Here is a 14,219-nt window from a genome sequence, read left to right as displayed (position 1 = left end):
TCAAGAGGGCACAGCACTGGATTCAAAGGCAGCCCAAATGCCACCTGATTGTCTCCTCTACCAGCCTGCATGACATCTGGCCCCAAGATTCTTCCCCAAAACCCTTGCTAAAAAACGCAGCCCAAGCTTCATGCAAAAAGGACACCTTTTTTTACATGTGGTGACATCATGCCCCTGCAACCCGGGCAACCTTCCCCTCCCAACTCTTCTGTCCACTATTCAGTGGTGGGTGGGGGGACAGTATTTGCATTGTCAATCACTCTTAATGTCCCAGTACTCTGCTCTTTAAGACAGCATCTTAAAAAGCAGAGACATCACCTTGCCAACAAAGGTCCGTATAGTTAAAGCTATGGTTTTCCCAGTAGTGATGTATGGAAGTGAGAGCTGGACCATAAAGAAGGATGATCGCCAAAGAATTGATACTTTTGAATTATGGTGCTGGAGGAGACTCTTGAGAGTCCCATGGACTGCAAGAAGATCAAACCTATCCATTCTTAAGGAAATCAGCCCTGAGTGCTCACTGGAAGGACAGATCCTGAAGCTGAGGCTCCAATACTTTGGCCACCTCATGAGAAGAGAAGACTCCCTGGAAAAGACCCTGATGTTGGGAAAGAGAAGGAGACGACAGAGGATGAGATGGTTGGACAGTGTTCTCAAAGCTACCAGCATGAGTTTGACCAAACTGCGGGAGGCAGTGGAAGACAGGAGTGCCTAGCGTGCTCTGGTCCATGGGGTCACGAAGAGTCGGAAACGACTAAACGATTAAACAACAACAACACACTGCTCCCCTTCCTTTCTTAATGGCACCTCTATCAGCTCATCTCCTGAACAGGAAAACAAGTATAGCCTGTATTTCTACATTTCGCTGGCATCTTCCCTTAATATTCCAAATATTAGCTAAATTGCAACATCTAAGAATTTAGGAGGATCTGCCCCCCCCCAATTCATAACAGTATCTATTTATTTGGAGTATTTCTATTCGTTTTAAACATGGGTGAGACATAGCTTTAACAATAGCACAGGGGCAATTTCTTTCCCTCCCCCCCCCCAACAGTTCAGAGATGGGAATTGTTTCAGCTTTTTGATTTGTGCCCCATCTAGAAAGGATGTGATCAAGGGTGCAATGTGCAGCCATTAAAAAGAATTGGAAATTTACTATTCACCTGAATTAAATAGAGACATGACAGATTTCTCAGTGCGCTCATCATCCTTGATTGTTGACTAAGCTGGCTGGGAATTGTAGTCCAACATTATCCAGGGACTCAAAGTTGAAGAATGTTGTTATAAGGAACAGTTCTCTTTATCCTGTTGCTAGGCTTCAAGAAGGCTCCTAAAATACCAGACCAAAATCTCATCTAGTCAGTACCATCACTGGCAACTGCTTTCCATCTGAGTTCTTTCCTACCCCTGCTAGTACCCCAAATTCTCATCAAGTAACTGAACCTGGGACCTTATCAACGTGTCCTTTTTTCTGCCACTGTGGGATATACCATATTGTTTGCTCTTTAGGACTCACTTTTTCCCTCCTAAAAAGTAAGGGGAAATGTGTGTGTGTGTTATGGAGGGAATGCAGGCTGCGCAACTATCACAGAAGCCAGAATAGCAAGAGGGATTGCTGCTTTCACTGCACAGCGATCCCTCTTGCTGTTCTGGCTTCTCAGATTCAGAATATTTTTTTTTTCTTGTTTTCCTCCTCCAAAAACTAGGTGCGTCTTGTGGTCTGGTACGTCTTATAGAGCGAAAAATATGGTATCTTCTTTGCTCCTGAAATGTTTTTCTGTATCAAATCATAGTAGGATTTGATTTGATGGATAATCAGTTTGTTATTTTTCTGTAGGCTATAGCTCTGGTCCACATCTATCTGGATGGGTCTGTGCTGGTGTCCCATGGTGGAGTGGAAATGGGACAAGGAATATACACCAAGATGTTACAGGTAGTACGAAATATCAAACAAAGCTACTCACTCCTTTGCTAGTTAATTGTATATGATCCAGTTTACATCTGTGTTTTTAAAAATAGAGAAAAGTTTCAATGTTTATACTTTCTGAGCTAGATAACTAATTTTCTAACAAGTTTTGCTCCTGTATGTGTCTAACTGCAACTATAAATGTTATTTCCCCCTGTTGGTTTGAAGTTATGCTGTTAACCCCTGGTCAATATCTTTGTTTTCTAAACTAAAAGGTTGCCAGCCACGAATTGAAGATACCATTGTCTTACATACATCCTTATGAAACAACTTCAGTAACAATACCTAATGCGGTGGTCACTGCAGGATCAATTGGCACTGAAGTCAACGGGAAAGCAGTCCAGGTTAGATACTTATCTGTGGCTATTGTTTATCTGAGAATTTCCCTCTTTCTGTTGTTCAGGGTGTTTGATATTTTGATATTGTTATGGTTTGTTCAAAATACTTTTGTGTATGTTCTCTTCTTCTGGCACACTGTGGCTGCATATACACTATACATTTTAAAAAAGTATAACTGCCCCCAAAGAATATTGGAAACTGTACTTTACTCCTTCACAGAGCTACAATTCGCTAATATGCAATAATTCCCAGAATGCTTTGGGAGGAAGATGTGCATTGCATGTGCTTTAAATGTATGGTGTGTACTACGATGATAACTCAAGGCCTGTAAACTGGATCACTTAATAATACGGCTTTGTTTTGGTTTTCTAAACTGAATTTACCCAGCGTAAACAGATGCCAGTGTTGAATGCTGTTAAGGTTGTAGCTTAGGAGTGAGGTACCTGCAGCAGTTCAGAGGTTCTTTGGACTCCAACTCCCATCAGTCCCAGCCACCATAGCCGGTGGTCAGAAGTGATGGGAGTTGTAGTCTTAAAAAATACACACTGAAGGTCCTGCTGTCATTCTGTGCCCACTTACCTAGAAATAAGATCTAGTGAACTCAGCAGGGCTTGCATCTGACCAGACGTGTATTGGTTGCACTATAAAAAAACAACACTGAAATTGGAGAATTGGCTTCAGTGGGATTTAAACATTACAAACTTTATTTGAAATGGGGCCTCGTTTTCTAGCTGTTAGAGAGTTCAGACTTACTCCTGCACTCACTTATAGCCTTACTAGGAAGAACCATAGTGTTCTAGAGGGCTTGGTGGTCCAGGTTCCTTAGCTTGCAGGCCTTAATGAGGCTTGCAGACCTCCCCATTTGGCCCTGAGGCTGTTAAGCCACATCCACCTGATATCAGGTGTGGGCAGGTAAAACTACTGAACTTGAAGGAACCAATTACCAGACTTGGTATAAAGCAGTTTCTTAATATCCATTCTTTTTTGTTTATCATATTTAAGGACAAATGCAATCCTCAAGACCAGTCTTAGCTGTACTTTCCTTCATGAATTCCACCCTAGCTTCCCATAATTTTGTAATCTGTTGCAATACTCTACAGTTATTCTTTTGGAGTTCTCATTGCACATTGTTTTCAGAGTGGTTATTTTATGCTGGGCTATAATACTCCAATCTGTGGTTATTGCTCCTGGCAGTGAAATTTGTATTTCTTTGATTTTGCATTTGAAAATGTGTTCTAATTTCAGTATCCACCCAGAGAAGAATTTGTCAAAATCTTTTAAACAAATGAATAAAAATAAACAATGGCACTAAAAATTGTTTTTGACAAATTGCTCTCCTGTGCTGAGGAAACTTTGCCTATTTAATTTATCCATGTTATAAAGAAGTTTAAGGCCAGAAAAAAGTGCCAATCCTAGAGTACAATACTAAATATATATATATATTTTAAAGTGAAACTTGGGTTTCATTATTGTTGACTAATTTGTCTTACCTTTCTTTGCCACCCTACTTCACAGAATGCCTGCCAGATTCTCCGGAAGCGGCTAGAACCAATAATGAAGAAAAACCCTCAGGGGAAATGGGAAGATTGGGTAAACATCATCTATATCTTAAAACTGAATTATGACCCAACTTGCATCGCATATTGTGATAGGAATTTTATGGTCTTAGATATATGGCAATGTTCATAACCGCACGTACATAGATCAGCACAGAAGACCGACCTGAAGCCATTTTGATTCCTAAACTGAGCAAATGTTTTCTCAGTACTCAGGAAAAAACCTATCCTTTTTCCATTTGCTACAAATCTGAATAACAAGCCTTCCCCAACCAGGTGTCCTGCTGCACTGCAGCTTACCGGATCTGAAGAGGGACAAAACTTTCACCTAAAATGCAACTTATTAAGCTAGACCAAAATTAAATCTAAGCATGTTGTCCAATCTCAGATCTTGCACTGGTTCCAGTTTCAATGTAAAACATACACAGTATTTTTGGAGAGATGTCAAAATCACAGGGCAGTTCACAGTCTATCAGTTGAGCTCTAGCCCATTTCTGCAGGACTATTTAACACCTGTTTTGTTAATGGAATATTTGCAAAGAATGTAAGGTAAAAATAAAGGTAAAGGATCCCTGGACGGTTAAGTCCAGTCGAAGGCTACTACCTTGCCTCAGCCGAGGGAGCCTGCGTTTGTCCACAGCTTTCCAGGTCATGTGGCCAGGATGACTAAATCGCTTCTGGCGCAATGGGACACCGTGAGGGAAAGCAGAGTGCACGGAAATGCCGTTTACCTCCCCGCCGCAGTGATACCTATTTGTCTACTTGCACTGGTGTGCTTTCGAACTGCTAGGTTGGCAAAAGCTGGGACTGAGCAACGGGAGCTCACCCTGTTGCGTGGATTTGAACTGCCGACTTTGCAATCAGCAAGCCAAAGAGACTCCGTGGTTTAGACCACAGCGCCACCCGTGTCCCTTAATGCAAAGAATGTAGGCTTTGGCAAACCTTTGTCTGATCTTGTAAGGCACTTCTTACTAGCTTCAAGGATTACTTCATTCTGATTTGTTATGCCTTATTAATTCAGAGATCCTTACTTTAAATTGGATGATTCTTCTAGTTTAAAAAACAAGAGTAGTCCTCATAAGGCTTTTCCTGCTCATTTTCATCATTGTGTTTTTAAATGGTTTTCAGTGTTCAAGAGTTTTAATAGGGTGCCTCATTTATTTATTTTTAAAAATTCATTGAGTGTTGTGTTTTGGTCATAGCTGCTTTAATTCGCATTGTGAGCTGCCTGGGGTCTTGTATTTGGAGCAAGGTAGGATATAAATAAAATAAAAAAAAGATCTTGCACCCGTAATGGACAAGCAACCTCAGCCGTCTCCATCGCCTGTGATGGGCGTTCCTACCCATCAGTGTAACTCAGGCCACATTCAGACAATAATATCTCTGCCTGATAAGCTGAAACATGATCATCCAAACTGGTCTGGACTGTCGGACCCATGCAGGCAGCTGGTTGAAAGCTGTCAGTCAGCAAAGGAAAAAGAGACAACCCACCTTTTGCTGCGATGTTTAGAATGTTTATAGTTCTGTGGGGCTGAATGGATAGCATAGGAAGCCTCAGTGCAGGCAAATGTAGCTCTAGAAGGCAAATAATAAATCCTGCCTATGTTGTGCAGAGATAGAAAGTTCATTCTGAATGTTCCTTGTTATTTTGCTATGTACACATTTATTTTTGAAATCTGATTTAAAGATATTCCTCTTGCAGATTACGAAAGCTTATGAGGAAAGCATCAACCTCTCAGCTACAGGCTACTTCAAGTAAGGCATCTATCGTCGTTTCCTAAACTGCTGTCTTTTGAAGTACCACTAAGACTGATTGGGGTTGGATAGTTAAGTCTCAAGCTTTGGGTGGTGGACTTGATGCCAACTCTACTCACTGTATATGTTACAACAAGGGGCTGTACTGTTTTCCAGGAGACCACATCTTATGTCGGAGGAGCCAGTGTTAGATGTAATGCTTTCTTTCAGCCAGAACTCACAGGACCTTAGTTCTGGCACCCTTCAGGTGGCCGCCATTATAAGAGAACAATGAAGGCGTTCGTGGAGAGTTCCGGCACCTCTTTTTCTAGAAAAATAGCACTGGTTAGATGACATCAAAGAAACCCCAGGATTCCGGAATTGGGGTGTGGACCAGTGTCTATTGCCATAATCAGATAGGGTTCAACAGGAAAATACCCATTCTGTCATTGGGTAGTCCATCTCACAGCCAGTTTCTTTTTCCGCTTCCCACCCTGTGCTGGCAAAATACAGAGCGTTCAAGTAATTTGGCCTTTTTTTACACGATTTCTGTTGAGCATGCTGTAGTAAAACTGAAATCTAACATCTAAATGACTCTTTCCTTCCCCTCCACCCATCAGAGGATATGTCACCAATATGGACTGGAAGACAGGAGAAGGCCACGCATTTCCATACTACGTTTTTGGTACTGCTTGTTCAGAGGTTGAGATTGACTGCCTGACAGGTGATCATAAGGTAAAAATTGAGCACTACCTCCTCTTTGGCAATTCATAGGCCACTGGGTGGTTTGATGGGTCTCCTTCGCTCTCTGTTTGGATATGAACTGCTCTTTAACTGAGGGAACATTGTGCCACTAGAAGTTTTGAAAAATAGCCAATATGACTGTGTATCAAAAAGGAATAAACAGCCAGCCACTGGAGATGGAAAACTTCAATTGCTGTTGGAATGGACAACTGGGTTGTGCTTAAGACGCCCATATACTGCAACGGCTAGAATACTCTTACTTGTGCCTTGGTAGTATTACAAACTGTATCTGGAACCAGACCCTGTCATCACAGCCATGGTTTTTGGAGGAGGACATAACTCAATGGGTAATAATAATAATAATAATTTGGTTTCCCCAGCCACTCTGGGTGGCTTCCATAGAAACCAAAAAACACTAAAATATCATACATTAAAAACTTCCCTGAACAGGGCTGCCTTGAGATGTCTTCTGAATGTCAGGTAGTTGTTTATCGTTTTGACATCTGATGGGAGGGCGTTCCACAGGGCGGGCGCCACTACCGAAAAGGCCCTTTGCCTGGTTCCCTGTAGCTTTGCTTCTCGCAATGAGGGAACCGCCAGAAGGCCCTCGGCGCTGGACCTCAGCATCCAGGCAGAACGATGGGGGTGGAGACGCTCCTTCAGGTATACTGGGCCGAGGCCGTTTAGGGCTTTAAAGGTCAACACCAACACTTTGAATTGTGCTCGGAAACGTACTGGGAGCCAATGTAGGTCTTTCAAGACCGGTGTTATGTGGTCTCGGCGGCCGCCCCCAGTCACCAGTCTAGCTGCCGCATTCTGGATTAGCTGTAGTTTCCGAGTCACCTTCCAAGGTAGCCCCACGTAGAGCGCATTGCACTAGTCCAAGCAGGAGATAACTAGAGCATGCACCACTCTGGCGAGACAATCCGCGGGCAGGTAGGGTCTTAGCCTGCGTACCAGGTGGAGTTGGTAGACAGCTGCCCTGGATACAGAATTGACCTGCGCCTCCATGGACAGCTGTGAATCCAAAATGACTCCCAGGCTACGCACCTGGTCCTTCAGGGGCACAGTTACCCTATTCAGGACCAGGGAGTCCTCCACACCAGCCCACCCCCTGTCCCCCAAAAACAGTACTTCTGTCTTGTCAGGATTCAACTTCAATCCATTAGCCGCCATCCATCCTCCAACCGCCTCCAGGCACTCACACAGGACCTTCACCGCCTTCACTGGTTCTGATTTGAAAGAGAGGTAGAGCTGGGTATCATCTGCATATTGATGGACACCCAGTCCAAACCCCCTGATGATCTCTCCCAGCGGCTTCATATAGATGTTAAAAAGCATGGGGGAGAGGACGGAACCCTGAGGCACCCCACAAGTGAGGGCCCAAGGGTCTGAACACTCATCCCCCACCACCACTTTCTGAACACGGCCCAGGAGGAAGGAGCGAAACCACTGTATAACAGTGCCCCCAGCTCCCAACCCCTCTAGACAGTCCAGAAGGATGTTATGGTCGATTGTATCAAAGGCCGCTGAGAGATCCAGCAGAACTAGGAAACAACTCTCACCTTTGTCCCTAGCTTGCCGGAGATCATCAACCAGTGCGACCAAGGCAGTTTCAGTCCCATGATGAGGCCTGAACCCCGATTGGAAGGGATCCAAATGGTCCGCATCCTCCAGGCGTGCCTGGAGTTGTTCAGCAACCACACGCTCAATCACCTTGCCCAAGAATGGAAGATTTGAGACTGGGCGATAGTTGGCCATACTGGCCGGGTCTAAAGATGGTTTTTTAAGAAGCGGTTTAATGACCGCCTCTTTCAGCGGATCTGGGAATGTTCCCTCACAGAGGGAAGCATTCACCACCCCGCAGAGCCCATCGCCCAGTCCTTCCCGGCTTGCTTTTATTAGCCAGGATGGGCAAGGATCCAGGAGACAGGTGGTTGGTTTCACGCGTCCAAGCAGCCTGTCCACATCCTCGGGGGTAACGGATTGAAATAGATTCCAACCCCTTATTTGCATAAAGTCCCAGATTTAATTCTTATAATTTCCAGTTGAAAGGATCAGGTAGCAGATTGTCTGGAGAACTACTGCCAGTGAGAGTATTTAGTACTGGGGTAGTTGGATGAACTTTATAAGACAGCTTCAAATGTTCTAGCGCAGACAGACCCTTGGCTGCACTAGAGTATGGCCTCTCCTTTCAAGATAATGCTTGGAATAGGATTCTTCCTTTGTCGGAACCCTGGACTATCTGGGACACAACAGTAAACCCCAAGTTTTCCAAATGCAAGAGAGAGGCCAAACATCAAAATGTCAGGTTTCTGGTTTCCATCCCTCTTCCTAGGACCCTCGTACCTATGGGACCGCCTCTCCCGGTATGCCCCACGGAGAGCCTCAAGTTCCATAAATAGCAACACCCTAGTGGTCCCGGGCCCTAAGGAAGTTAGATTAGCCTCAACCAGAGCCAGGGCCTTTTCAACTCTGGCTCCGACCTGGTGGAACGCTCTGCCTCCTGAGACCAGGGCTCTGCAGGATCTGATTTCTTTCCGCAGGGCCTGTAAGACAGAGTTGTTCCGCCTGGCCTTTGGCTTGGAGCCAATTTGATTCCCTCCCCCTCTTTCTTTTTCCTTTCTCCTCCTGTGATGAGGCTGCATTTTAACATTTTAATGTTTCAATATTTTAATTGTTGTATTTTAATCTTGTTTTTAAGTTGTATTCATTCAACTTGTTTTTATTATTGCTTGTTAGCCGCCCTGAGCCCGGCCTTGACTGGGGAGGGCGAGGTATAAAAAAAAAAAATTATTATTATTATTATTCCTTGTTCTGGTCAGTGGGGGGAATCATCTGATACTCATATTCCGGGACTTCTGCAAGCATAAGTTCAAAAGGGCGAGTCAGGGCTCAGGGCTTCAGAAATATTCTGATGCGCTAGAAATTCAATTTTGAGGCCCCTGATATTGTGTTCATGGTAACTGTACTTTCGAGTTGGGTGTCCTTTGTCTTCTAATTTTTCTTAAGGCTTTATAAAAAGATAATGTGCTGACAACAGCTTATTTGTCCAACAGAACATCCGAACAGACATTGTCATGGATGCCTGCTTCAGCATCAATCCAGCTGTTGACATAGGACAGGCATGTACCAAGAGCTTTGAACTTACACTTTATACTAGCTGTAAGCAAGTAGATTGGGGCCCTTCTGAATGGTAAAATAAATAAATAAATGCCCTGTTGCATTTTATTCTTGGAGTGCTTCTTCCTGTAAGCCTTGATCCAGTGCCAAAAGTGCAATTTTCCGCCTGCATCTAATGGATGGGTAGGAAGCCTTGCTGCTTGCTGGCCAAGGAAGCAGCCTTTCATGAATAAGTTTGGTGGGCAGTCCTTCTCCAAAGTGTACTGATTTGGTACTCCCCTGTGCATAGTGCATCTGATTCAAGGAAAAGTAACATTTAGAGAGAGGACTTGAAAGGACACCACAGCAAAGGGTATAAATGAAATGTCTTTCATATTGGAACTATCATTCAGTAGCCATTTCTCCACTAGCAAGTGATCTGCCTACATTATACAGTATTTTATGAATAAATTTACACCAGCTTTATAGCTGACACATATACCGTATTTTTCGCCCTATAGGGTGCACCGGCCCATAGGGTGCACCTAGTTTTTTGGGGGGGCAGGGGGAAATAAAGGGGGGAAATTATTTTGTTTCCCCCAGGCGCGGGGCTGGGGCGGGGGAAGCCCGAGCTTCCCCCAACCCCAGCCCCCAGAACAGGCTGCTATCCGCAAGCCTAAGGAGCCCGCGGGAACTCCCGTCGGGCTCTCCAGGCTTGCGGATATCTGCCCGAAGCCTGGAGAGTGAGAGGGGTCGGTGCGCACCGACCCCTCTCGCTCTCCAGGCTTCAGCGAAAGCCTGCATTCGCCCCATAGGACGCACACACATTTCCCCTTCATTTTTGTAGGGGAAAAAGTGCGTCCTATAGGGCGAAAAATACGGTACTTGTTTTTGCTGCCACTGAAGTCCCTATATACCAAAAGGGACTTCCTCTTTCAATGATCGCACAGTATATCCACCCTGCAGAATGAAAGCCCAGACAACGTCCTTGAAAACAATGAACCCAATTCATTTTTATTGCATTTTTATTAAGGGGTTTAGCAATCAGCATGTCTGGAACTGCAGCACTGAACACAGAGGAGTGTCAGAGCAAATTCCCAGCCCTTGTGGCTGCACAGGGAAAAGAGTAAATACTTTTGAGCAAATCACAATCTATTTAAAATGAAAATCAGAATTTATGCATTTTTATTCTGTCAGATTGAAGGTGGCTTTATGCAGGGACTTGGACTTTATACGATGGAAGAAATATACTTCTCCCCAGAAGGACAGCAGTACACGCTGGGTCCAGACACATATAAAATTCCTGCTGTCTGTGATGTCCCAGAGCAGTTTAGAATCTACCTTTTGCCAAACTCAAGAAACCCAATTGCAATCTACTCCTCCAAGGTAAACAACTTAAAAGTGTGGTGATGGATAATACATAAGAGGGTGTTTGGTACAGATTACCGTAGTTACTAGGCTGATAGTAGATTGACTGATGGACATTTGTTGGGGATTGAAACCGGGAAAGGGGTGGGGTGGAGTTTGGGAATCCAAAGGGTGCATAATTATAACCTGTTTTGTTTTTACTTTGTTTTGTTATTTGTATGAAAATTGGGGAAATCGTGGAAGGGAATTTAGGCCGACTTTAGAAAAAGGTTTTAAGAATAAGCACTGATGTATAAATATTGATGTTTATAAGGCAAAATTGGTTTTTTAAAATGAACTAAATATAAAAAGGTTAAAAATCAGGGATAAGAACTTGTTGAACCAACAATTTGAACTGGAATACAAGAGGGGGAGGTGTGGGGAAGTCAGGGAAATATGTTATAGAAAATAAGGATTGTGAACTATATGTGTTTTTAAACTTTTTTGTCTTTTCTTTTTTTATTTTTAATGTATTACAGTGGAAAATTTTAATAAATATTAAAAAACAACAACAGATTACCGTAGTTACTATTGCAATGAATCTCCAAGAGGCTCAGTTAAAGCATTCATCTCAAAGCAGATGCTCTAGAGATGGTTATCTCTAGAAACAAAGGAAGGCTTTTAAAGCCATTTTCTGATATTTTATTGCCAGTTTAGCCTCTTATGTTTCCCCATTCCAGTTAATGCCTAAATATCTTAAGTGGATGCTTTGCCCGTCTGGACATATTGTCTGCAATCTGCCAAACTCAGACTTGCACAACCACTCTTAATTTTAATGGGATTATGCAGAACAATTTATTTAAAAAGTTTTTTAATTGAGTTTTAGCTGAGGTGTGGTGGTGACACCTTGCAACCATTTGTGAGACAGGAGCTTGCATGCCCATCCAGAACAAGGTGACTATCAACTGGTGATTGGAAAAAAATATTGTCTAAACCAGGGTTGGCAACCTAAGGCCCGTGGGCCGGATGCGGCTGAATTGCCTTCTCAATCCAGCCCGCGGACGGTCCGGGAATCAGCGTGTTTTTACATGAGTAGAATGTGTGCTTTTATTTAAAATGCATCTCTGGGTTATTTGTGGGGCATAGGAATTCGTTAATATATTTTTTTCAAAATATAGTCCGGCCCCCCACAAGGTGGACAGTGGACCAGCCTCTTGCTGAAAAAGTTTGCTGACCCCTGGTCTAAACTTTATGGATCTTCCCTTATCTTTGTGTTCCATCGGTGGTTGTCTTCATCTTCCTGCAGGGTGTAGGTGAAGCTGGCGTATTCCAAGCATGCTCTGTGTTTTTTGCTATTCGGGATGCAGTGGCTGCTGCCCGGAAGGAAAGAGGATTGCACCGTGTTTTCACAATGGACAGTCCACTGAACATAGAAAGGATTCGCATGGCCTGTGTTGATGACTTTACAGAGATGGTAAATACTTCCTTAAAAACACCACCACCTTATATTGCATTCATTTTGTGCTTTCTTCCTGTTGGCATCAGCAAGACACAGAAAACTGAGGCAGAGAACTGAGCGGCCCAGTATGACTGAGCAGAGCAGAGAACCTAGGATAAAATGGCTGGAGGACCATCTAGTCTAGTGGGCGTAGCTGGGGGGGGGCAGCTGCCCCCAAATAAGTAAAAATCAATACAAAACACTGTTCCCTTTCCCTTATGGGGTATCTAAGAGCCCGTATAGAGTCCTTAAGTAGGTTCTCTATCAGTAGGAGAGAATAACAGAGCCAACCAGAGAATATTGAGAAGCAAAGCAGCTAGTAAGCCTGATCTTTATTGATCTGTTGCAACAGGGTGCTCCCCTCACCCGCAGGAGAGAGGAGGAACCCAGAAAAATGGCGCGCAAGGCCTTATAAAGACTTTTGAAATTCCCATCCTGTAGATCAAGACCACCCCCAGAAACATCATACATACATCACAGAAGGGATGTAACCTAAGACCACCCCTCAGATACATCACACCTGCATCACAGAAAAGGCGGTCTAAAACAGAAATTTGAATGTTGTTTTTGTCCTGTCCTTGTTTATCTCCTGTCTGGCAGGTTACTTGATTGGATTGCCTGGGTAGCCTGGCCAGTCTTTTGTAATGATAAATACTTAATTCCTGGGCCATGTCACAGGCTCACACCCTATTCATATCTTAAATGTGCCCTTAAGACAGGATTTGTGTGGAAAGAGACAATGGGAAGGTTTCACACTTTGACCTTGCAGAGAAAACATTTGCTCAGTTTAAGAATCAAAATGGTTCCAGGTCGGTCTTCCTGTGCTGATCTATGTACGTGCTTGGTTGGTACGCTTATGAGCATTACCATATATCTAAGACCATAAAATTCCTATCACACCCTTCACCTTAGTTGCTTCCAGAGCCCAAGATGCTGCACAAGGACAGTCAGGTTCAGCCACTCACGATTTTGCGCCATATTATACTATATAATAAGAATAATTATTATTACTTATCATTTTCAATAGGGAAGTCGGGGAGGGGGCGTGTCAGAAAACTATAATTGCAAAATAACTTTCAAAGGCTGCTCTTGGGAATATTTGACATCAAGTCTGTAGCTAATTTACTGGAAATGAGCCCCATAGAACTCAGTGAGATTTACTTCTGTTCTCAGTTTGTAGAGGTATGTATGGGTTTGGGCCATAATATGCATAACAGTTTAATATATATTTTTTTAAAAAATAAAAATCCTTTTTTTATACCGCATAGTAATAGAGATATATGATCTCTGGTTTGAAAAAGGCATTGCAGCAAGTGTCTCCTCTCCTGCTTCTAATGGCTCCCCCTCAAGGCCACTCCAAAACATTTTGCTGCTGAGGCAAAAGCCAAAATGGTGCTCTCCCCCAACCATGCCTCATTCAATAAATGAAATTGTGTGGTGTTTACTGTGTGCCTGGTGCCAGAGCAGGCAGGCTCTGAGCATATTCAGAGTGCCTCACCACAAGAAAATAAATATGCAGTTATGAAGCTGACTACATTGCACAAGAATTGATGCTTTTGAATTATGGTGCTAGAGGAGACTCTTGAGAGTCCCATGGACTGCAAGAAGATCAAACCTATCCATTCTGAAGGAAATCAGCCCTGAGTGCTCACTGGAAGGACAGATCCTGAAGCTGAGGCTCCAATACTTTGGCCACCTCATGAGAAGAGAAGACTCCCTGGAAAAGACCCTGATGTTGGGAAAGATGGACGGCACAAGGAGAAGGGGACGACAGAGGACGAGATGATGGGACAGTGTTCTCGAAGCTACCAGCATGAGTTTGACCAAACTGCGGGAGGCAGTGGAAGACAGGAGTGCCTGGCGTGCTCTGGTACATGGGGTCACGAAGAGTCGGACACGACTAAACAACAACATTGCACAATGGAGGAAGCCT

The 14,219-nt window shown here is 43.7% G+C and overlaps 1 protein-coding gene across 2 annotated transcripts in view; it reads left to right on the top strand.

Moving 5' to 3' along the window:
* The window catches only part of LOC114607773 (aldehyde oxidase 3-like), a 71,392-nt gene that overhangs the window by 55,663 nt on the left and 1,510 nt on the right, over nucleotides 1–14,219 (top strand). For both annotated transcript variants that reach the window (XM_028751214.2, XM_028751222.2), the window contains 8 exons: nucleotides 1,838–1,933; nucleotides 2,182–2,310; nucleotides 3,821–3,895; nucleotides 5,564–5,616; nucleotides 6,216–6,330; nucleotides 9,399–9,464; nucleotides 10,639–10,827; nucleotides 12,095–12,262. In XM_028751214.2, coding sequence (XP_028607047.2) covers nucleotides 1,838–1,933; nucleotides 2,182–2,310; nucleotides 3,821–3,895; nucleotides 5,564–5,616; nucleotides 6,216–6,330; nucleotides 9,399–9,464; nucleotides 10,639–10,827; nucleotides 12,095–12,262 — 891 coding nt within the window. The remainder of the gene's footprint in view (nucleotides 1–1,837; nucleotides 1,934–2,181; nucleotides 2,311–3,820; nucleotides 3,896–5,563; nucleotides 5,617–6,215; nucleotides 6,331–9,398; nucleotides 9,465–10,638; nucleotides 10,828–12,094; nucleotides 12,263–14,219) is intronic.

This window comes from Podarcis muralis, chromosome 1 (genome assembly GCF_964188315.1).
Source record: "Podarcis muralis chromosome 1, rPodMur119.hap1.1, whole genome shotgun sequence".
Classification (NCBI taxonomy): domain Eukaryota; kingdom Metazoa; phylum Chordata; class Lepidosauria; order Squamata; family Lacertidae; genus Podarcis; species Podarcis muralis.
This window is presented reverse-complemented; position numbering and strand designations above follow the sequence as displayed.